The sequence below is a fragment of the Apiospora hydei genome (genome assembly GCF_038363865.1).
Source record: "Apiospora hydei strain CBS 114990 chromosome Unknown utg000004l_segment0_segment0, whole genome shotgun sequence".
NCBI lineage: Eukaryota > Fungi > Ascomycota > Sordariomycetes > Amphisphaeriales > Apiosporaceae > Apiospora > Apiospora hydei.
In genome coordinates this window covers 70,208-93,175 of record NW_027117363.1, presented here as the reverse complement: position 1 = coordinate 93,175, position 22,968 = coordinate 70,208, and the positions used below count along the sequence as shown (strand labels likewise).

The 22,968-nt window shown below is 55.9% G+C and overlaps 9 protein-coding genes across 9 annotated transcripts; 4 read left to right on the top strand and 5 right to left on the bottom strand.

Moving 5' to 3' along the window:
- Nucleotides 1–155: 155 nt before the first annotated feature.
- PG997_002509 (uncharacterized protein) lies at nucleotides 156–3,445 on the top strand (the record flags this gene model as incomplete). The annotated part of the gene is made up of 3 exons (XM_066806824.1): nucleotides 156–1,025; nucleotides 1,986–2,974; nucleotides 3,379–3,445. The coding sequence occupies 3 exons, from the start codon at nucleotides 156–158 to the stop codon at nucleotides 3,443–3,445; spliced, it is 1,926 nt and encodes a 641-aa protein (XP_066670442.1).
- A 142-nt stretch (nucleotides 3,446–3,587) lies between these two features.
- On the bottom strand, nucleotides 3,588–4,325 carry PG997_002508 (endo-1-4-beta-xylanase I precursor; the record flags this gene model as incomplete). The annotated part of the gene is made up of 2 exons (XM_066806823.1): nucleotides 3,588–3,987; nucleotides 4,051–4,325. 2 exons carry the CDS (start codon nucleotides 4,323–4,325, stop codon nucleotides 3,588–3,590), a joined length of 675 nt encoding a protein of 224 aa, XP_066670441.1.
- A 2,594-nt stretch (nucleotides 4,326–6,919) lies between these two features.
- Nucleotides 6,920–8,551, bottom strand: PG997_002507 (uncharacterized protein; the record flags this gene model as incomplete). The annotated part of the gene is made up of 4 exons (XM_066806822.1): nucleotides 6,920–7,142; nucleotides 7,234–7,478; nucleotides 7,571–8,379; nucleotides 8,527–8,551. The coding sequence occupies 4 exons, from the start codon at nucleotides 8,549–8,551 to the stop codon at nucleotides 6,920–6,922; spliced, it is 1,302 nt and encodes a 433-aa protein (XP_066670440.1).
- A 531-nt stretch (nucleotides 8,552–9,082) lies between these two features.
- On the bottom strand, nucleotides 9,083–10,170 carry PG997_002506 (uncharacterized protein; the record flags this gene model as incomplete). Its single annotated transcript, XM_066806821.1, has 4 exons — nucleotides 9,083–9,125; nucleotides 9,176–9,297; nucleotides 9,383–9,699; nucleotides 9,792–10,170. 4 exons carry the CDS (start codon nucleotides 10,168–10,170, stop codon nucleotides 9,083–9,085), a joined length of 861 nt encoding a protein of 286 aa, XP_066670439.1.
- A 639-nt stretch (nucleotides 10,171–10,809) lies between these two features.
- On the top strand, nucleotides 10,810–11,829 carry PG997_002505 (uncharacterized protein; the record flags this gene model as incomplete). Its single annotated transcript, XM_066806820.1, has 2 exons — nucleotides 10,810–11,551; nucleotides 11,633–11,829. The coding sequence occupies 2 exons, from the start codon at nucleotides 10,810–10,812 to the stop codon at nucleotides 11,827–11,829; spliced, it is 939 nt and encodes a 312-aa protein (XP_066670438.1).
- A 489-nt stretch (nucleotides 11,830–12,318) lies between these two features.
- PG997_002504 (uncharacterized protein) lies at nucleotides 12,319–13,074 on the bottom strand (the record flags this gene model as incomplete). The annotated part of the gene is made up of 1 exon (XM_066806819.1): nucleotides 12,319–13,074. The coding sequence occupies one exon, from the start codon at nucleotides 13,072–13,074 to the stop codon at nucleotides 12,319–12,321; it is 756 nt and encodes a 251-aa protein (XP_066670437.1).
- A 1,003-nt stretch (nucleotides 13,075–14,077) lies between these two features.
- Nucleotides 14,078–14,371, top strand: PG997_002503 (uncharacterized protein; the record flags this gene model as incomplete). The annotated part of the gene is made up of 1 exon (XM_066806818.1): nucleotides 14,078–14,371. The coding sequence occupies one exon, from the start codon at nucleotides 14,078–14,080 to the stop codon at nucleotides 14,369–14,371; it is 294 nt and encodes a 97-aa protein (XP_066670436.1).
- Nucleotides 14,372–17,480: 3,109 nt separating this feature from the next.
- Nucleotides 17,481–18,254, bottom strand: PG997_002502 (uncharacterized protein; the record flags this gene model as incomplete). Its single annotated transcript, XM_066806817.1, has 1 exon — nucleotides 17,481–18,254. One exon carries the CDS (start codon nucleotides 18,252–18,254, stop codon nucleotides 17,481–17,483), a length of 774 nt encoding a protein of 257 aa, XP_066670435.1.
- A 1,699-nt stretch (nucleotides 18,255–19,953) lies between these two features.
- On the top strand, nucleotides 19,954–21,918 carry PG997_002501 (uncharacterized protein; the record flags this gene model as incomplete). The annotated part of the gene is made up of 1 exon (XM_066806816.1): nucleotides 19,954–21,918. The coding sequence occupies one exon, from the start codon at nucleotides 19,954–19,956 to the stop codon at nucleotides 21,916–21,918; it is 1,965 nt and encodes a 654-aa protein (XP_066670434.1).
- Between the last annotated feature and the right edge of the window lie 1,050 nt (nucleotides 21,919–22,968).

The following is a 22,968-nucleotide window of genomic DNA, read 5'->3' as shown; positions in this document are numbered from 1 at the left end:
GGCCTTTGATATTTCTTGGTCATTCATTGCCTTGAGCATATCAAACTCGTTGAATCTCCTCCACACCAACACCATATCCCGCAGTTACCGACGCACGAACAGACAGCACAAAACACTCTTAAAGTCGCTATACAACCGCTGAGATTCAGGAAACAATGCCTTCCGAACCGTCATTCCCCCAATTCTCCAGGCTCCCAGCCGAAGTGCGGCTGCAGATATTGCGCCATCATCTCGACAACTCGCTGGGGCGGCACCACTATTTCGAGACCGACCATTACAACGTCGCTGGACATTGGGATGGCCTCAATTATGTGACACACACCTACCACTGCATCGATGCGGCAACCAATTCCGAAATCAACAATGACGCCACCAACCCAGGCTCGGACAGGGCTGATGATTGCGTCTACGCAAACGACGGTCTGGCGAGCGAGCGCATCCCCCTCCGTCGCAGCTTATACAGACAGGGCGACATCTCCTTCTCCCACATTTGGGCCCATTTCGCCACCGACGTTTTCACTTTCGAATACCGCGACTCGAACACTTTCCCCTTCCAACCCAACACCTTCCTGGGAGACCTGGAGCCCGACCCCCCGAGGCAGGACCACTGGTTCTGGCGGATCCAGAAGCTGGCCCTCGGCATAAGCAGCACCAGCTTGCTTTGGGGTTATGTCCTTACCGACTTCGACAAGGACATGCTGCGGAGGACACGTGCTCTGAAGACCGTCTACGTCGTAGCCAATCTGTCGTTGGGACCAGATGAACCCCGTCCCTGTTCCTGCGGCACGACCGGAAGCGAGGCGGGAGCAGTGCCCGGAAAAGCCCATCTAAATGGGTTTATCGCCCCAGAGGACCACCCCCTCATGCCCAAATCTGAGTGTCCGGAGGGTTGTGTCCGGTATGGTACTAGGCATGCCACCATCGGCAAGGCATTGCGGCTCAAGGATGAGCTGGAAGGGGTATTTCGTGGACGTTCCGGCGACCAATCCGTCGAGATTCTAGTTGTGTGCTCCCCCTCAAAGACGGTTCGGGTCCCTCGCTGGACTGGTCACGTCTCACACCGTTAACTGTTTGATGGTCGCTGCTATATTGTTGACGGTTTGGCAGAAGAAGAGGAAGCTTTCTCTATAAGAAGACTTTTGTATAATAAAATATCGAGGGATGAGAGATACACTGTCCACAAACAGGATGGGACCTCTAATCTTTATTTTATAGCAATGGATACATCCACAAGGATAGAGGTTTGAATCATCAATAGTATGAAATGTCGTTTTCATTCCAGCAAGATTCAAATTCACAAGTCGCACCCATTATATCGTATCCGCCAGCCTGTACACACGAACTATGCCCTTCATACTACATTATTAATCCGTAATTACGTTGCTAATGGAGAATAGTTAGATGAGAAAATGTTGAGCACCCTCACCGTCTGTATTAATCAGCGGCGCCAGTCCCTATCCCAATGAGGATAGAGCCCGCGGCCACAAACGACGTCACGTAAGCTCGCTGGACATGCTTGCACCTTTGATCCTCCATGGGCAACGAAACATCGGTAAAGGTCTTGCATTAAAACTTGACAGCCAACATGCGACAAGCTGCCCCGATGTCCCACCCAGTAACCGCAGCCTGCACGCCCTGCGCCAAGGCGAAGCGCAAATGCGGGAAGCAGAAACCCGCCTGCCTGAGATGCCATAAGCGGGGCGTCAGGTGCGCCTACCCCCGGAGAAGCCCAGTGCCTTCGTACTCGTCGCGGACGACGGCAATTCGTTGACGTCGCCGCAGCTACCCACCACTGGTACTACTTGCGCCACCGCCGTCCCGTCTGGGCATAATCAGCTGCCGTATCACCTGTACGAGGGCGAGCTTGGATCTTCTTTCTTCTCTGGTGAATCCTTCACAGCGAACGAGGGAGGAGCAAGCAGCACCTCGTTCCAGAATGGTGTCGATCTGGATCCGGATATCGCGTCGTTCCTCCTACTAGACAGCCGAGTCGAGTTCCAGCTAGCCACGGCCTGGTTCGTCGGCCCCGACACCTGGACCGCGTGCCCCATGCCCCCGTCCGCCGCCGCCGCGCATACCTACAGCCCGGCCGACCTGGATACGTACGCCCAGACCACGCGGGCCTGGCTGCAGACGTGGGTCGACACGGGGTCGAACCCTTTATTCACTCGCACTTGTACAAGACGCGCTATCCGCCATGCGTGCAAGACGCGTACCTGGCCGCGACGTCTTACTTGCATCTCCAGGACCGGGGTGGAGAGGTAACGCCCGCCCGGAAACAGATGGTCCACCACACCATCGAGGAGAAGGTGCTGTCGCTCCTGGAGACCAACGTGGTCCCGTCGGACTGTTCTTCCTCTCCCCAGGATCTAACGGCCAGCTTGCCGCTTGACGATCCCCTCAAGCACATCGCGCGGGTGCACGCCCTGCTAGTCTACCAACTCATCGGCCTCTTTGAAGAGGAAAACGTCCGATTGCGCCGCCTCGCCGAACGACACATCCCCGTCTTGTACCTCTGGATGTGCAGCATGGTGCAATGCTGCGCCCGCCAGACGGAGTTCCTGGGCGAGTCCGTGACCGCTTTCCCAAAAGCGGCAGATGCATCATCGTCATTTACTGCCAGGCTTAGCTGCGACGAACGGATCTGGCAGACCTGGATCATGGCCGAGTGCGCACGGCGCACCTGGGTCGTCATCTCGGGCATCCAGGCCGTGTACCTCATGGTGCGACACCAAAGCGCACTGATCTCGTGCATGGGCGGCATGATGGTGACAACCCGCAAAGGGCCGTGGGATGCCGCCTCGGCACAGGAGTGGCTCCGGATCTGCTCCGAGGTCAATGTTGGGCTGGTGCAGATGGCGGAGGCGCACCATCAGTTCTCGTCTTCTACAACGGCAGCAGCAATAGGCAAGTCGAAAGACCCCGACGAGTTCATCAAGTTTGCGCTCCTCGTGGGCCACGGCGAGCGCAAGCTGTCGGAATGGAACCTCTCAACATGAATAATTTACTTTTTACTTTCCTTTCCTTTTTTTTTTTTTTTTTTTTTTTTTGCTTTTCGACTCATAAAGCCAGCAAGAGTAAGTGACTCAAAAACGACCAAACATATCGACTTAAAAAGAAGGTATTATACCCTCTCAACATGATTGATGTCTAGTCCCTACAACGACAGCTGACTTTGAGCCTTCCTATTAACAACATTTCACTTCAGAGAAAGGCATGAGAAAGACATTGAGAGTTTGGTGAAAAACCGGCGATCCTGTGTATCAGGAATCTAACCAGAAGGTTTGTTAAAGTTTTTACACAAAGGCAGCCCAGGTGCTATATACAGGTGAACCAGTTTGCCCGTCTTTAGAAATAATACGCGAAGTCCGCAACCAGCGGCGTCGGGTCCTACGTGCCCGACCCAACAGCAGCCAACCCAGCTAGAGTTTTCACACCCTGCTGATGACTGCCTGTTGTCATCGATGTTTGCTCCAGGCCTTTGAAAAAAAGATGACCCACTGCCACGATGGTCATCAACTCCTCATCCTCCAAATGCTCCTTCCTCGATCACTTCCAAGTCTTGAGCGCGTGCGACGCTACTAAACTTAGGAGACGGTGATGGAAGCGGCGCCGGAGCTGAAGTAGCCCTCGGTGGCGACGATCTGGTAGTCGAAGGTGCCGAGGTTCATGCCGTGCTGCTTCCAGGCGTTGAAGTGGCAGCCGGTGTTGACGGAGCCGGAGGAGCGCTTGTTGGTGCGGACGGACCAGTACTGCTGGAAGTTCTTGGTGCCCTCGATGGAGGGGGCGTTGGTGCGCGTGCTCTGGAAGATGTCGTAGTTGCTGCCATCGCAGGTGACGGAGCCCTTCTTCTGGGCGCCCGACGAGGGGTTGTAGGTGCCGAAGTTCTCGACGATGTAGTACTCGACCAGCGGGTTCTTGCTCCAGCCGTAGACGGACAGGTAGCTGTTGCCGTTGGGGGTGTAGCTGCCGGAGTAGTTGATGGTGCTGGAAGGCATGTTAGCAGCTGACTCTTCGGAATGTTGATGATGAGCTGGATTAGGGACTTACCGAGCGGAACCGGGGTTGAAACCCTTGCCGGCGACAAAGTTGCCCTTGTTGCCGCCCCACTTGACGCTGTACTGGCCGGCGTTGCCGTTGTTGTACTGGATGGAGCCCTGGCCGTCGGTCCAGAAGGAGTAGTAGAAGCCGTTGTTGAAGCCGGTCTGGCTCTGGGTCAGGGTCTGGCGCTCGGCGAGGTCGCGGGTCTCGACCTCGACGGCGGGAGCGGCCATGACGCCGGCGGCGGCCGAGACGGCGGTGATGAAGGTGGTGAAGGAGACCATTTTGATTGTTTTGGTTAAGATCGGCTAGCGAAAGTAGTGGTAGTGGGTGTGGGTGTAGAGAATGTAAGTGCGAGAAGCGAAACGAAAGTGTGTGATCGACGAGAGCTGGTTGGGATGATGAGGTGAAAAAGAAGGTATAAGCGACGGGGAGACGATCATGGTTATATATCCCGTCTCGCGCTTCTTCCTCCTCCTCCCGCGTGCACCGTACCCGAACGATCTCATCAGAGTCGTGCCAGTTCCCTGACTCGCTGCGACGCTGCCCGTCCTTGCCATTCCCGCTCCCGTGGCCTCGGGTGGATTCGCATATACCTCAAACCAGCTTAACGTCCAATTCCCTCCCGGGTGGCTCAAGGGAGAGGCAAGGCGAACCGCAACGGGAAAGAGGTGAGAGTGGTGGACGGGGGTCGCATTGCCGGCCCGCTAGGTAGGGGTAGGCCAGGCCGCTGGTTGGTGGAATGGCAAGTCGGACTTAGCACATCAGACGAAATGGGCAGGGAATCCCAGATGGACCCGGCTTTTGTTCAGCACTACCAGGAGTGGGTTTGGTCAGTTTGGTCAGTCTCGTCAGTCTCGTCAGTCCTCCTTCCTAGTAGTATCTGAAGCGCTCGACTGTTGACTGGGGTAGGGGCTAGGAGGCAGTGGAATAGGCGGCCACCTGAGGTTCATGAATCGTGCAACGTTGCCCAAGATCGTGGTCCCATGGATGACGCAGACGGGAATATTCTGCCGGCAGTCGGTGCTCGAGTCGCTTGAGCACTCCAGTGTCGTTCTTTCTCTGGTTATTGTCGACAGTTAGAATGGCAGTTGTTGGTGACCATTGCACTGCAGATCATGCCGATTCGGGACTTGGCGTCCGATGGATGGGTGAGCAGTCACCCACTGGAGAGATCCAGTTCAGATCCAGTTTGGGTGGTGCTGCTGCAACAGAACAAGATTAGCCGGGCAATTCTGGATGCAATCCACCATCCCGAGGTTTCACTGCCAGTTCTGGTGCCCCCTTCTGCCCCCAACTACCGAAAGCGGACAGAGTGCCAAGCGACGGCCAATCCGGATTGGGCCGGTGATCTGGTCTAGCGAATCAATCACAGAACAATCGGGTTCATCGTTCATCATTCATCGGATCATCAGGATCGTCGAATAGTAGTGGACAGTATCGCGTAGTTGCAGCTACACCTAGAAAGCGACTTGGCTGCACACTTGGCTGCTTGGCTCGGGCCTCTTTCAGCCTCAAGTCGGGAATTGGTTAGGTCTCAGGTGCCTTGCATGTAGCTACCGACTCCAAAAGCTTCAGTCAACGACGTGCCCGCCCACTTGGGAGTCTGAAGAACACCCACAAGGAATGCCAATGCGATGACGGATGGATGATGCATCAGTCTGCATCGTCCTTTCATTTGCCCTGCTCGCTCCATTCTCTCGCCATGACATCTCATCTCCCGACGTCGAAAGCTATGGGCGCGGCTGAAACAGTGGTGGCCCCCGTTTGTTCTGTTGCCTGCTCTGAACTTGGAACAGGAACATTCTAATCCCAAAGCAGCCGTACTTGGTCATCAGCCTAATCAGTGAGATTGCTGGGGGATTAATGGAACGACAGCGAGGCCGTGGTGGATCGGCCAGTGCCCATAACAAATGATTTTCCCACCTGTCAAACTCCGGAAGAGCCCTGTTAGAGTTAGTAGTACATAGAGGACACTCGTGGTCTTCAATGTTCTGGTCGCATCCAACTGGAGCCGCCCCCTCCAACTCCTTATCCCCTGATCCCATCCCAGCAGTCTATCCCCCACCCCTGCCGGGGGCCGAGGGGCCGAGCTGGGCACTTCCTGGCGATTGCAACAACGAATCCCGACTGGCCAATTTCACCACCTCGACAAACAAGCTTGACCGAACTGCCGGGTAATGAGATGGCGGTCAGGAAATAAGACGTGAGAGGCAATTAATTGTACTGTTTACCCGAGGATTCTACTTGAGTGTTGCCAGTTTACATAAACCGTATGTATGGATAAGTAAGTATGGTGTTTTAGTGCTAGATCAATGATCTGATCAGTCCACTGATTGATCACTGGAGGCCGGGGGCTCAACAATCAAATTGAACCTTAGGCACTAACTGGCCCCAGCCCAGGCACAGGCAGGCAGCAGGCCAGCCCTGCGGCATTTTAACCCAGGCGGTATCCAGGCGGTATCCAGGGTTGGTCCAGGGGAAGAGATAGCGCCACTTTCCGCACTGCCCTCGCGGTCGCAGGACAAGCAAGCAAACCACAAACCACCGGCCACCTCCTTCGTGGTGCCATTCCTTACCGCCGCAACTAGGGCCTGGCCGCAACAGGCGGGAGAGAACCATAATGGCTCGGGATGGCCTCCCGAAGACCTTGCTATTATCTTTTAGTCCTAGCATGATCCCCTTACTGACTACACATGACAATCGCACTATACCGATTGGGCAACCATTGCGAGATGATGCATTGCGTTGTCTTTCTTCCTTGTCTTGGTGACGACGGTATGTATGCATGATCGAACTATCAAGAAATGCACAGAAAACACCTTCGGCCACGGCTTCATGAAGACAAGAGAGACCGCAATAGGTAGGCAGGTATGCATCACCCATCAAACAGGACCGTACTCTTGCCCGCGCCATCGGGCATCCTGGCACGTAGGATCAGGCCCGGGTGCACACGGCCGTCGACCCCGTCGTTCCAGTTCGGCTGGTACGGCAGCTGGTTGATCGTCATGTAGAGGTACCCGTCCCAGCCCGCGTTGGCCGAGTCGGGCCAGATGATGCGCGGGTCCCTCACAAAGGGGACGGTCTGGCCCAGCGTCGAGCTGTATTTTTCCGTGTCGGCTAAAGTCAGCAAACCCCCAAAAAGAAAAGAAAGGAGGTAGCAAGGACGACAATAGTGATCGGTTGACTTACTTGTAGATGAAGACGCCGTTGTGTTCCGGCATCAGCATGTACACATTGCCCAGGCTGTCGCCGGCGAACCCGTTGGCGTTGCCGCCCCGCTGCCCGAGGCTCTTGACATTGTCCAAGGCCGCCTTGAAGGCTCGCGGGTCTTTGCTCGGGTTGGCGCGCAAGTACTTGGTCTCGATGGAGTAGAGCGAGTTCGACGTCAGCGGCGAGTAGTACATGACCTGCGACGGTCGGATTGCTTCGGTCAGCTCTCGGTATCTGCGCGCGTTGGGGTTTCTGCAAGTGCATGCGCCTCCAAGGAAGGGCGCGCAATCAATCAAGAAGTAACACAATCACTCACATCACCATCCAGACTTAACTCCGCCCCGTCGAGCCCTTCCTGCTGGAAATTGACCGCCTTGCCCTTTTGGCGCAGGTAAAACGGCAAGCCCTGGTAGCTCGGCACCGCCTCCGCGACGCGCAGGGTGCTGGGGTGCTGGTCCAGCTGCCGCCAGCTCTCGCCCGTGCCCAAATCCAGCACAATAAACCCATTACGTCCCTCGTCGGAGCTGTCGACAATATACGCGATTCCCTTGCCCCTTTCCGTCGCGTTGCGCCGCTGGTCGAACCGTAGGTCGTTCATGTACGAGTCCGGGTAGTGCACGTCGACGGGGAACGTGTAGGTCCGCGCCACGGAGTTGGTGGTGAGGTTGATGGCGACCAGCTTCGGCCCGCCGGGCGCCGCGTACGGCATCGACGGCGACGAGGGGGATGCGTTCACCGTCGGCCGCCCCGTGTCGAGAACCCACAGCGTGTCGTCGGGTGTCACGTACAGCGCCTGCACACTAATGAAGTGCGTCGAGTCGGCGCTGCCGAATGGGACCCCGGCCACGCCACTACCACCACTACCTCCTCCAAGCACGAGCCCCGCGGGCGGCGTGTTGAGCTCCAGGCTGGGGTACGCAGCCTCGGCCGTCAAGTTGACGACCTCGCCGAGCGTGTAGGTGTAGTCGCCCCGTGTGTAGCAGGTGAAGACGCGCCCCTGCCGCGACACGGCGAGGCCGATCGGCCACTGGTCGTAGAAGTAGTGGTACTCTTCGACGGGCGGGCCGTAGGTGCCGGTGTCGATGCGGATATTGTGGGTTCCTCCCGGTGGTGGTGGACAAGGTGCTGTTGAGGGACACCGGGAAGCCCGGGGGCGTCGGTTGTGATTGCACCAAGCCTGCGCATGTCAACAACAAGGTGAGGTGGGTTGGCTTCATCGTGTACATGATTCTGCCGAGACGTACTCCAAGCGGAATTGGAAGTCCGACTGACTCTCCTGAAGGGGGCGCCTTTTCATTGTGTCCAGAGCAATGACAAGATCCTGGTCACTCTGGTGAAATTTGTAGGTAGTGTACATGAACTTTCCCCGCTCACGGGAGATCGACCACCCGATGCAGGTTGCGCACGCATGATAATATGAGCAGCTATTGCACATACATTTGTCTGCAGCGGCTATTACCACGTCTGACCAGGTTGGCCATCATGGTGCATCCACCCCTGGAGTCAATGACGTGTGCGGTGGTATTGCGCCCGCGGGGTGTTCGGTTCGGCCAACACGCCACTACCGAATACCAAGCAGATCCCTCCTTTACTTGCTTCAATATGGCCGGCGAGTGCCATAACTCCTCGTTCAACGGAATGGTGTGCACCGAGCAGCCAGTAACTAGTCTGCCGTTCTTTTTGACTCATGCTCAGGCTCAGGCAGTCGCTGGCCGCCATGAAGGTTTTGCTAGTACGCATCAAGATGTCGTTTTCGCCTACAATTCCATCTGTGCAAGTCTTCATGCCGAATTGCATTCGCCAGAGTAATCTAACCTCCGCCGGGGTTTTAGTTGACGAGCACGCTAGGTCGCTTGAATAACCATGGCGATCTAGTCTTTGGTTAGTGAGCAGCAGCAATTCGGTCGGGATAGGGACTCACTTCTCGATAACCACTTTGAGAAAGCCGTCAAAACCGAGGGCATCGACGCCCCCTCTCAGTTCGAGCATGCGAGTATGGGCGCCAAGGTGGACGTTCCATTCATCTAGGTTGCCTAGTATATACTGCGACAGGTAAGGTACGAATATGTCATGTCAGTTTCTTTGATCACATCTTGACGCGCCTGATCCAAGGCAAAAGGGTTCTTACCGACTCGGTGAGTAACACCGTAACCATGGAGATGGTGGCATCACTGGCCCTCCGGTGCTCAGACGACACGCATTCGTTGACCCACTGGATGCACTTCTGCTTGTATACCATGTAGGTATCAGTATAGCTCCCAGGTCGGCCAATGCTGCTCTCCAAGCTGCGGCAGGACTGGAGGAGTAGTGATGCAAGAAGGCCGTGGTCGGCCAAGGCGAATGGGAGCCAGCACTTCAGTTGCATGCTGGTGAACCACGGCGGAGAACTGCTGCCACCACCCTCGCGACAACGGCCCCTGTTGAACAGAATGACATGGTTGATATCTGGGCTTGTATGTCAGACTAGCTAACTCCTTAAAGCCGAACGTGGTCGAAAAAGCAAGGAGAGCTCGAATATGAGGGAAGTATAAGCGTACAGTGATCAAGCAGCAAAGTCTCCCGGGCTGAGAGTGGGCGGACGGGATTCCAATGCGGATCTTTGGTGGGAAAGGATGGGACGGGCACGGCTTCCGGTGCTAGGGCTGCGTGGCCCGTCTTGGCTTCCTCGGCAGGCTCTTGCGCTCGAAGCCGGCTGCTCCCGGTGGGATCGCTGATGGGTTGTCTGCGCCGGCGCAATTGGCTCTTGGTTCTTTCGATAGCTGCCGGGTGGGCCTGGGTCCTGGCCGCCTGCCGAGCACGGTTTTCTTTTGCGGCGTGGGAACGGATCTGGCTAAGACTCTTGGGGGTGGAGGCTTCACTCGGATGGGCTGTGTTGATGAAGAGAAAGCCGATTGGCTGGCGCTCTGAGTGCGTCATTATGTCGGCAAAGATGTCACCCTGGGCGGAATGTTCTCTTGGAAGCTTTGCTCAAAGAAGCATTTGCTGGATGTGCTGACAGACGTCACGTTTGGTGACAATCGGGTAAGACCACCAGACGCCCATCGTCGGCCCCTTTATCGCCGAACAAATTCCTAAACTGGATTAGTTGGCCCGCTAATAGGGGCCCATCCCTTCTTAGCCCCGGGATCTGCATTCTCACTGCATGGCCCCTTACAGCCGAGCAACTTCCATAATAGGAAATTCGACTTTTTTCTTAGACATACATTCTTACTATGGCCTTCTGAGGCGTTTCCAGAGTGACGACATATTTATATGCGCTGGTGAAATATGAATTGGATGGTCCCCGGGTTAGACCAGGAAGTTGTCACTGTGATTACCTCGTCCATGGTTATCACTTTTTGTCCCGCCTTCTTTATCCTCATGTCCTTTGTTATTTCCCAGATCCCCTGATAGCCCGAAGACTGCTGCTTGGTGCTAGGTTGGGGGTGGTTTGTCTCTGAACATACATCATAGACTTGTTGTATTAAGCAAAACTTGGCAAACCGGAAGTTTCTCTAGCATACACTTGCTTCGTGGTTTCAAGCTATTCTTTCTCGTCGGCCCTTGTGTATCATCATGGCTGAACAACATCCCACCGCAATCCCACCAGGATCACTAGTCCTCATCACGGGCATCACCTCCTACGTGGCCTCATGGGTAGCCAAAGACCTCCTCGAGCGCGGCTACCGCGTCCGCGGCGTCGTCCGTAATCTCTCTCAAGCCGCCTGGCTCACCCAAGACGTGTTCCCATCCTTCGCCACCGCCGCCACGTTTGACCTCGTGGAGATCCCGGACCTAGCGGCCCCCAACGCGTTCGACAATGTCATCCGAGAAAGCCAGCCCAGCGCGATCATCCACACCGCGACCCCCATGAGTTTCGACCCGGACCCCCACAACGTAATCCCGCCCGTCGTCTCGACCATGACGAGTCTCCTCGGCTCCGCGGCCCGTGTCGCCTCCAGCAGCGTCAAGCGCTTCATCTACACTTCCTCCATCGGCGCCGTGTACTCGCCCCAAGTCGACACACCAGCGACCCTGACCCGGGACTCGTGGAACTACGCCGCCGTCGAGGCGGCCTGGGCACCGCCCCCGTATGCGCCGGAGCGGGGCGGGAAAGTGTACGCTGCCAGCAAGGTGGAGGCCGAGCGGTCCATGTTCCAGTTCATGGAGGAGAACGGGCCTGTGTTCACGGTCGCGTCGGTAGACCCCTTTTTCATACTGGGGCCGGTTCTGCACGAGCGCCACCTCCAGGGGTCGGCGGGCTGGGTTCGCAATGTCTACGGCGGCGAGGCGAAAGTTGCGGGGGTGATACCTTTTGGTAAGTGTACTTGTTACTTCTTCGGGCTACCTGCCCGTATAAGATTATGATGGTAGAACTAACACACCAAATTCGAAAAAGGATGCCAGATCAATGTCCAAGACGTAGCCGCCCTGCACGTCGCCGCTGTCTTGGATCCTGATGTCAAGGGGACCGACTGCTCGCCATGGCCGAGCCCTTCAACATCAACGTGGTTCTCGCCATTCTACGTTGCCAGCACCCAGATCGACAGTTTATGGAGGACCTCCCGTCGCAAGGTCTTTGCTTGGCCACGATAGGGGATGAAGACCAAGACCGATTGTTGGGGCTGCTCAAGAAGTGGACTGGACGGGATGGGTGGATATCGCTTGGGCAAGGAGTGCGAGAGGCTATGCAGTTTGAGCTTTGAAGCTGTTCAAGGGGACGCATTGCTGTCAGGCGGCTACAAAATATATAATCAGGGTGTGGTAACGAACGGGGTCTTTTGACAGCTTGGGGGATTCCACAGAAAGCAGGCAATTACAAGATGATACAGCTTCATTGGTGGGACTATCTAGTATTTCCTTATACTAGCTCGCAACGACGCCTTGTTTGTCGTTTGTGCGATTTCTCGTGATGTTCTTGGTGTTTCTCAATTTCCGAAGCGGAGACCGCTGCGAAAGCGGAATCGAGCGGAGAATAAATCTAACAAACATCCATGAAAACCATCGCGTCCAAAACAAACACCATAAAACTTCATAACCATGACCGGATTCCATATAGCCTGAACCATTTCCGTAAACCATGAACTATGAATCATGAACAATATAGGAGTATCGCCGAGATATTAGCAGGAGCATCTTAGGTGTTGGTGATCCACACCCAAACCACCGGCTTCTCCCCTGGCGTCCCGAACGCTTCGGGTCCCAGCCGACCTCCTTGAGCGTCAACGCCATCTTGTCCTTATCGTCGGCGGTCCAGGTCATGCCCTTGTACCAGTTGCCGCCGCCGCCCGGGTTGATCTCGGTGATGCGGTTCTTCTTGGAGTCGGCGTTGAGCGCGCCGAAGCCCTTCATGAGCTCGCCGAGGGTGGTGTTGCAGGGCACGTGGTACGCGCCAAAGTCCATCGACATGCCGGCGGCCAGGCGCCAGGGCGGGTCCTTGGTTCGGATCACGTGGATCTTGGTGTGCTGGGCCGGGAAGTAGTAGTTGTAGCCCGGCTCGCACCCGACGCCGCCCGTCGAGTTCTGGAAGTTGAGGGCCGCGCTGTCGGCCGTCACGACCGGGTGCGGGTTCAGGAAGCGCGGGTCTTGGCCCGGGAAGGCGGGGACGGGGTGCTGGAAGCCGTTCTGCGGCATCGTGTAGATGGGGCCTTGGGCGAAGGGCTGGCCGGGCATGGGCTGCGGGTAGCTGTACATGGGGACGGTGTTGGCGGGGTTGTAGCCGAGAGGCATGCCGTTGTTTACCGGGAAGCCGTTGTTGGGGTCGGGACCGCCGCCGAAGCCGCCACGGTTACCGGCGTCGCCGTTGTCCCAGCCGGCACGAGGGTTCCAGCCGCCAGACATGGTGAGAGAGTTGCTGTTGTTGGCTGATGGGAGTTGGGGATAGTACCGGGGGTAGAAGCTGTTGTTGTTGAGAGCTATGAGCCCCTGAGGATAGCGTTGGTGAGGGATGAGAGTAGCTTGGGATCTCTGAGCCTGATTATTGACAGCAAGGAGTTGTCTGGGGTTGGGAAAGACGATTCTCTCGCTGTGGTTGTTGGGGTCAGGCGCACTGAAAGTGTCAGGGTCAATGATGTTGGCGTGGTGGGTATGCAGGTTGCTGAAGTTGTTGTGGATTCTGTTATGTGAGGGCGAGAAGTTGGTGTTGTCCAGGTCTTGATGTACTGATTAGCAAATATCAAGTCAAGTGGTCGTTGGGATATGCTGGGTTGGGACGTCTTGATGTTTGATGCAAAAGGAAAGAAAGTGGGTTGGGGTTGGGGGAGAGATGCCAGAAATTTATACATGGCTGGAGGAATTGAACGGTAGAATGAGACGACACCATTCCGTCGCATATGAGTCGTCCAAAGCATGGAACGACTCATCTGGACGATGATTGTGAGGAGCCAGCATGCATTCACACGTCTTGGGGGTCTCCCCCTTAGACAAATAAATTCACCGGCTTCTGCTCGGCCATGCGTAGCCATAATGACGTGGGGTGAAAGAAGCCGAGTCATAGCCTTTCAACATAGCTGGATCCCCGGAATTTGCCCAAATATTCACCTTTCAGACGAGCTTCGGTGACAAGTTTGGCATTCCTGGGAATGTAGTGAATGGAGAGAGTGTCTAGCATAAAGGTAGAGGGGTTTTGGGTATTCGTCACCTGGTCTTGCTGATTCCGTCCGGATATCACAATACAGAAGCGGCCAAAGATGCGACGAGATACATGAAGCGACGATATCGACGATGAGACGGAATCGACGACGAGATGGAATAGGATACCAGACAGTGTAGGTGCGGGACGAAATAGGTGCTGAGACGGAAGCAAAGATGCGACGAAAGTAGAATACTTACCAGAACCGAAGAGATGCTCAGCAACACGGTTATAGTTGAGCTGGGAGCCGACGATGATCTCGGTGTGCCAGAGCTCGTTTTCGTCAGCGTCGTAGAAGGAGGCGCAGACGAACCAGGCCCAGGTGCGGGTTCGACGGATGTAGCCGAAGCACTGGGCGACGTCGAGGCGGACGGCGGGATAGGGGAGCTCAATAGTAACGTGACCGTTGTCTTGGTCGCTACCTTGGGCGTTGTTCTCGGGCTGCTGGGGAGTAGGAGAATCCACCTTGGTGACGGTGAGTGTCTGTTGACTAGTTCGGAGGACTAGTCACAGACAAAGCGAAGGGGGAGGGGAGAAAAGGGGTCGTCGATGTCTGGGAGAAAAGGGTCGTCGACGTTTGGGAGAAAAGGGGTCGTCGAGGAGATGGTTGATGGACAAGTTGTTGGGTGGGTTGGCAATCACAATGGTGATGGCGTGCAGGTAGGCTGTTGAGCAACTGAAGAGCTGATCACTGACCTATATCGACGAGTGGTTAGTAGGTAGCCAACAGAGTTGAGGAGTTTTGTGGTGCAGGAGGGCTCATTTGGGTCGGCGTATATCAAGAGCCACAGAGAGAGTGCGTATAGCGATTGGCAATGTGTTGTTGGTGGCGGTGCAAGGGCTGTGCTGATCTGACGATTATCAAGAGCCAAGGGGCGAATACGTACCAGAGGAGCAGTATATCAGAAAGTATTGCAGACTGGTGTTGCGGAAGTATGTTGCAAGAGCCGTATTGTAAAAGTTGTGTTGTGTATGGGAGAGACGTCGGGCGGTTTGGTTTGTCCTTGGAGTGGTGGTGGAGGGAGAGAAAGGCGAAGAAGTCTGAGAAAATGGGAAGCTTTTAAAACACCGGACGAAAATTGAATGCAGCGAGGCACTTCGACCGCGACTCACCACGACCGATGTATCGCCGTGGGCCCGCGGTCGTGCTGAGAAATGGCGAAGAAATGTGAGTCGTCACGACCAGATGAAAATTGAATACAGCCAGGAATAGCTACACCGTGAATCACAGCGACATGTATCTCCTCAGGGATCTGTGAATACTGTAAAGAATTAGCCGTAAGCGCCTACACACAGCGTCACTGCGACTGTATCCTCCTTTGATTACATCACCGAGATTGAATATAAGGAGGCCAGGGAACCCAAACAAGTCACACCACGCACGCCCAGCACCATATCATTGAATATATCAGCCATTCCCTGGACAAGAGCAGTGGGGCGAGGGGTGGTCGGCGAGAAACGATGCATAGCAAACGAGGGGCGTGCGCCGATAGCCATGGGTGCTGGGAATCAAGACTGCACAAAGAGCATGTATTGCTAGGGGGTAGACACTAAACAAGGGGCAAGCACTGAGAATCACAACCGTGAAAGGGGTTTGATAGTCAACTGGGGGTAACGCAGAGTATGCGGAGGCAGAAAAGATATAAGTAGCAAGCAATAGAAATCAAGGGACAACAACTACTTGGAGACAAAGACACGGGGGGTGAACAATGATGCACAACGACGAGTGACTTACAGTAAAGTAGCAGAACTTCAATTCACAGACTGGCACAGTCGCCGACTTGCTGAGGGAACATCCAGCGGAGGCAAAGACGGGTCTGTCGAAGAGTTAGTACTCCTAGAGAAGACTCCCAGAGGAGCTTTGGAGACAGCAACACTGCGCGAGGTTCAGATGGAAGCCTGCACAAGACTATCGTGCGGAAGCCCACAAATGACAACCCCAAGGAAAATGTACGAACCTTGGTCTGTCCCGATTTATCAAGACGCCGATTCTCTATTCAATCAGCGAAAACCGCAGTGGTGTTGCATTGTAGAGAAGAGATGTTGTGGTGCGGAGGGGTTGAGTGAGGTTCACGATAGTCGGAAACGGGGGAGTTAGCATTGGACTCGACGAGGCGATCTTCTCACTTTTGTGTCCAGACCACGTTGACAGACAGGAATAAAATGTCTAAAGAGCGATGTAGGGATGCCGAAGGCAAGGAGATGCAGCAGAAGGTTACTTGGTATGTCGATCGGGTGGGAGTATTCGTTGGCGAAGACGGGGACGTAGTAATGGACAACAGCTCTATGTGTAAATGCACCGAAGGCGAGAAGACCCAGTGTGGAATATAGCAGACCTTCAGGAAAATTCTTTTTTTTGCTTTCCATCTGAATCGGCGGCTGTGTTGTGGTGGGCAGGGCTAGGCAGAAAGGGGCTCGTGGATGATGTTGGATAAGTCACAGTGAACAACATCCGATGGTCATGCAGACCTGGAACCCACAAAGACTTTCGACAAACCGACCGGGTGCATGTAAGTGGCCCATGACAACTGAGAATGCTGGAGTCAATTGCTGATCTGAATCACTGTACTGCTTGCGTGGCAGCCTGCTCTCTCGAGCCGTGAGGCCTGTTGACAGTCACTCTGCCTGAGGCCGAACATAGTTATAGCATAACATGGTTAACAACACCAGTCACGTGTCACGGGAAGGCTGGTGTCCAGTCTCGATTGACTGTGACCAGGAGTCACTTCCGTCGTCACTACTCTGGTGCACATGGCCTGCACCCTCTGCCTGCCTTGCTACCAGTCTTCAGTATCGAAGGCAGCAATAAAGTACTTGTAGGAAACAGCAACAAAGGAGTCCGAGTCTGTATGCATGTAGACTGTGGGAGGACAACGTGAAGAAACAGTTATATCTGTATTGTTGAGTCTATCAAGGCCAGAAAAGGTCGGACAGAGCCGCCAACTGCTTGATGTTCTAGTGTTTTGCACAGGACATGGCCGCGTGGGCCTCATCTAGGGGCCTGTCATATCAATATACAACTTGAGATCCACCCACTTCAAAGAAGTCCTTACTAGCCAACTAACTGCCAGACCGTGCTGCTATCGTACAAGACGCCCAAGGCCAATGTGTGGCTACTTAAGTAGCTGAAACAGCAGAGCTGCAACGACTCCACCAACGCTCTACCTCATGGGATCAGATCTCGCATCTTGCTTGCTGTCATTCGTCTGCAGCTCTCCAGATACTCGACCGCGACGCAGGAAACTGTCAGGGCATTTTGGGCAAAGAGTGACTGGCCTGGATGGATGTGGCCATGACTTGATTTGCTCAATCTGACATGCTTGTGGCGTAGGCACTCACCACCACTCGGCACATGACAAGCAAGGTGATCTCGGGGATGAATCTGCTAGGCAGCAGTAAATCACTGCTGTCGAAGATTCGAAATCCATTTGCCATCAGGCTGGCCATTGCAAGCATGAAGTTGATGTTCCCTCTGGCCACTTGCCATCACGTGGACGGACGCTTGGCTGGACTTTGCCCGCTCGCATCATGTTGTTGGCTGGCAATCACTTCCGATCGGAGCCGAGGTCGACGGATTCAACCCAACTCAACCAACAGAGGGCTGTTGCGCTCGAACTCATGACCCATCCATACTATCCGACGTGACCATACGGACAGCCGGTGCTCTCCTGGGATCCGACGCCCTGGACAAGTCCGAAGCATCGCTCCGGGCGCGCCTCCTCTTCTCGGCATCGACCATGAGGCTCTTGAGGTAGACCTCGGCCTGGACGGTGGCGCTGTAGGCGACGGCGGACCAGCTCCAGACGTTCCTCTTCTCGGCGTCGGCGCCCGCCGCCAGGAGGGTGCGCAAGACCAGGAGGTTCCCGTTGCTGCTGGCAAAGTGCAGGGCTGTGTTCCCGTCCGCGTCCGCCGACTGCACGGCCGACGTGGCCCCGCCGGGCGCGTAGGTCAGCAGGATCTGGACAGCGGTGTCGTGGCCGCCGAGACTGGCCTCCATGATGGCGTCGCGGCCGCGGACGTCCTGGCGGGCGATGGTGGACGGGTCGTTCTCGCACAGGAAGTGGACGACCTCGGAGTGGCCGGCGGCGGCGGCGAGCATGAGGGCGGTCTGGTGGTTCTCGTTGAGGGCCGGGTTGGAGTCCTCCTCGTGGCCGAGCGAGACCAGGACCTTGCAGATCTGCAGGTGGCCCAGGCTGGCGGCCAGGTGCAGGTTCGAGTTGGAGAGGCCGAGGGGGAGGTGTCGGGGTTGTGGAGCAGCTGGGGGTGCGACTTGAGGATGCGCTGGACGAGGAGGGCGTCGTTGACGCAGACGGCGCGACGGAGGCGTTGGGACGGCTCGATCCTGGGTTGTCGCAAGGTGGTTAGCGGGCGTAGGGAGAGAAATGCACATCAAACACGGCGGGCACGAGTCAGTCGGGCATGGCGATGGGGCTGTTCTGTTGCTACCTACATATTGCTTATTCCCGGTGATCGTCCTGAGATAGTTCGCGGGGTGTGATTTGCTACAATTGAGGGATTAGCCAGGCCGAATGGGTAGCTGTCGTCCAGCCGTGCGTAGGTAGAGTTTCTGGAGAAGATGCGATGGAAAGGAACAAGGAGACTGACTGTTTACGACGTAATGGTGGAATGCCTCATGCTGCTGACATCAGGGAATGCTTATCGACAAGACGGAGTGGTTGAGTGGTAGGCCTCGCACCACAACCACCCTGCCCCTCAACTGCTAAGCCTGGTACTGGTACTGGTACCATTTAGGTGCAACAGTCAGGTGCTAGTGGTGGTGGGGTTGGAGGGGCAAGTCCGCAAGTCCACTAACGTTGGCGATGTGGTGGGGAGCTTGGGGTCTCCCATTCTTTTTTTTTTTTTTTTTCCTTTTTTTTTGGTCCGATCTTCCATCCCGCCAAGCCGAGTGAAAAGAGGCCAGTAACCAGAGGCTGCAGGAGGCTTCACTGCGATATCAAGAATGTTTACCTAGGCTTGATTGCTGTCCCCTTTGACCTTGCAGGCCCTGATCCTGGAAGACGATCAGCACTCTTAATGTAACCGGCTCGTCTGGCTGGGACACTCCTGGAACCCCATTCGCAGATTGATACCCACCTCCCCAGCTACATCACATGCGTCCATCTACCGTGGTTCAATGGTCTCGGCCTACACTCCTACCAGGCTTGGCCCTCCGCCTCACACAGCTTGACACAGGGGCTGGAGGGCTGGACTCGCTCAGGAGTCGTTTTGGGAAGTGCTTCCAATTTTCATGCCCCGCCAGTGCCGTGCAGAGGTAGACTTGTGACCCGGACCTGTAGCAGGTGTGTGAATGGAGACGTTAGTAGATGGTCTCAATTGTCTTCATCCTGATGGCGCATGTTGTCGGTATTGCACTGCTGCCACCACTGGAAGCCATACAGTGCTTGCCTTCGGCTTAATCTTCCACCTCTGTTTCTTATCTCTCACTCTCTCGTCCTCCCGATAGTCCGTCTCGCTGTAGATTCTGGTACCTGCATACCTCGGTCTAGCATCAAAAGCGATCACCAGGTTACTAGAAAGTCGGAACAATAGGAGTCCAGCAGATTCTTCGAGACATCCAACCCCATGAACAACGACATAGAGACGGTACTCTGGCACCACCTACTCGGCTCGCCTAGCTATATAGGTACCTTCTTCCATAATACTGGAAGGACGGCTGGCCTGTCTGAGCTTCGGCCAAGACCAAGTAACACATGGTCGTTGCTGGTGCTGTTAGCTGACTGCATGCGAACCGATGTCTCGTCTGTAGATCAGAACCCGAGCGGCGGGCACGCTATTTTGGGGTCTGCATGCGCACGGCATTGAACCCTGCCAGCCTGCCCTGGGCACCGGGACTTGGCTACTGTCGCCAATGGTGCCGGTGGGTACAGGTACTTGGCCGCATCTCGAAATTCAACATTGAAGCGGCAAGCACCGGCAGAAAACCATCGCCCAAGAACACTGTACATGCATCACCAACATCTGATGAACATGAAGATGCCGACCAGACCCTGATATCGCACCAGAAAAGAACGATTTTGTGAAACCAAGAGACGGCCAATTGAGGGGGATAGACAGCAAAACCGCCACGGATGATTCCAACCCGCGTCGCTCATTTGCGCACTTTTGCGATCCGGTGTAGGTTCCGGCCCTGCAATGCCGTGACCTGGCCGCGCCCTCCCACTAACAGCCGCTGTGCTTCTACTTCTTCTTCCTCTCACCTCCCCGAAGCACCAGCGCCGCGCAAAAACATCCTTCTTAAATCAGAGCTGCATGCCGTCACCCCCACCGCCCAAAGGCTAGTGGCCACCGGCGTCTGGAAACACAGGTCCGGCAGAACCGCCGCCGATAAGGCCCTCCCAGAGGCAGGAGAAGACTCGCTCGAGGAGCCCCAGCCCAAGAAGCCTCCTCCTAGGTCCAGGGCCATATCCAAGGCCCCCAAGGGCGACAAGTCCCGCGTCAACATCGTGAGCGACGAGCTGTGCGACGACATCACCTCCTACATCGGCCCCTCCCTGGACCGCCACAAAGGCTGCGACATCCTCGACATCTATCCCGGCGCCGGCCTCTGGAGTCGCAAGCTCAATGACTACCTCCAGCCCCGCTCCCACATCCTCATGGAGCCGGATGCCGCCTTCTACACCCCCTTTCTGCAAGACCTCCTCGACCGCCCCGGCACCAAGCTGACCCCTAAGTCCGGCATGATCTGGAAGGACCTGAACTCGGTCCTGACCCCGGAGTACCTGCCGCACCAGCAGCCCGCCCCGCAGTCGCACCGGAACGACACGCTGCTGGTGACGGCCAACATCGCCTTCCACCCGCGCAAGCGCTTCATGGGCTTCGAGTCCATCGCCCGCCTCGTGCAGCACCAGTTCCTCGACGCCATCCGCTCCGGCCAGATCTTCCACCGCTACGGCCAGGTCCGCATGCTGCTGTGGACCCGCCGCGACGACAAGGGCAGCCTCGTCGCCCGCAGCATGCAGCGCCGCAAGCGCAGCGCCATCGACGCCGAGCTGTACTGCGAGTACCTGCACGAGGTCTGCGGCAAGTCCGGGCCCGACTCGATCTGGTACGTCCGCGACACCAACCTGGACCGGGCCAGCGCCCAGATGGCGGCGCGGCGGATGCGCGAGAACGGCATCGTCATGCCCGCGCGCCGGACCCCGCAGGTGCACACAGACGCCCTGGCCGACCTGGACGCGGGCAACATCGTGGTGCCCGGTGCCGCACCGCCCGTCTTTGCGCGGGCCTACCACGAGACCCTGTCCTCGCTGCAAGAGGCCAACGAGGAGCAGGCGATGGAAAAGTACTCCGAGGAGCACACCCTGCTCCGGAAGCTGCAGTGGCGCGGCAACTCCGACCTCGCCCGGTTCCAAGAGATCTTCAAGCGCCAACAGGCCTACGACGCCATCCTGCAACTCCGCGCACAGAAGACCACCAAGGGTGGCAAGAAAAACGGCAAGGTCACGGAGAGGGAGCTACGGAAAATGGAGGCCGAGTGGGACGACGAATTCAGCCGGCTGCCCAACAGCAAGCGGCTCGACTACCTCAAGTGCTACGACAACATGCACCTGGTGCGCCAGGACCCGCCCGCCATGGCCTGGGACCGGCGCGCGTACGAGCCCCTGGAGACGACGGCCCTCGACTTCTTCCCCAACGTCGACTGCAGCCTGCTGGACATCCAGCCGCGGACGCTGCACCCCCTGCTGACGCAGACGGGGCCCAACTCGAACCGGGCCTCGGAGATTTTCGACCTGCTGACCCGCGCCTTGTTCATGTCGTCGGCGTCGCCCCTGCACAAACTGTTGGATAGCGTCTGGCCCGGCGCGGCGGACTGGATCATCCCGCGCTGCAAGAGTCTGCACGACCCCAAGCTGGGCGGGAAGCCGGTCAAGTGCCAGTACGCCGGCATCTCGCCGCGGTCGCTCAACGACAAGCAGTGGCAGGAGCTGCTCGAGCGCTGGATGGAGTGGCCGTTCCGGCCCGAGTACCAGGAGCTGCTGGCGCGGTCGCAGGATGATAGCATTGGGGAGGACCATGATACGGAAGATTTGTAACTAGGCTGGGGCCATAGGGTGCATAGAATTCCGTTGGATGCGTGTGTAGGATTTTATGTAAAGTACTTAGATATTGAATGCTTGACGATATAAATATGATGCTTGGATTTCCCCGATGCACCTCTTCCTCATGCGCCTCGCGTATCAAGACTCACACTTGACTTTACAGGTATGATACAGGCTGACCAAGATTATTGATTCTGCCTGATAGCATACCGACACATACTACCATGTATAATTATGTTACCGGCGCGTCGAATTTTACGCTGGTAGTATGCGAAACAGTATCACGGGGTCTGGCTCTTAATTAAGTTGAGCTACTGCTGGGCAGATGATACCCGTCCTAATTGTCCAGCGTATCCGAGACCGGGTCGTTTTTTTTTTTTTTTTTTGCTCCAATTCCTTACGATTATTGAGACACACCCAGTTGAACTATGTTTGTGGAAACCAGCACGAAGCTATCTTCCCCTTTCTCCCCCGAGACTACTGTCCAAAATGAGAACCTGAGACCATCTAAAAAGGATTCCCGCGCTACCGGGCGAATGCACAGCTGGCTGAGGCAGTTGAATCGCTTGCTCGGTAGTTCTGGTTGCACCGCAGAAGACAGTCCTACGTCACATTATGCGTTATGCAGGGTCCTACCATGTCTTAAATGGAAACTATTAAAAGAATCACGATGCTAATTTCTAGCGCGCATGCCGACGACAGGTGGTCTTGTTTCATACGGGTGTTGTGGAGTAGGAGCAGCTAAATCACGACAGTGTCTTGTGTACAGCTTACGGTAGCAAAAAAATGCAAAAACAAAAAGCAAAGAAATGGTGGGTTGCTGCCGAAGTGCCGTCGCCAAGGCCGGCCGTGAGCGGATTCTCAAACATGAGAACACGCAATCGGGGACCCTGAACATCGCTGGGACGAGTCAACCGGACGCGGGATCGACGGGCGGGTAAAGGGGGATCGTTGCGGCGGCGCACAAGTCATACGTTGTTGTCTGGACGGAAACAAGACGGAGAGGAGTCTCCCTCCCGGTTGTGCGGCTGCGAAGCTGGTGAT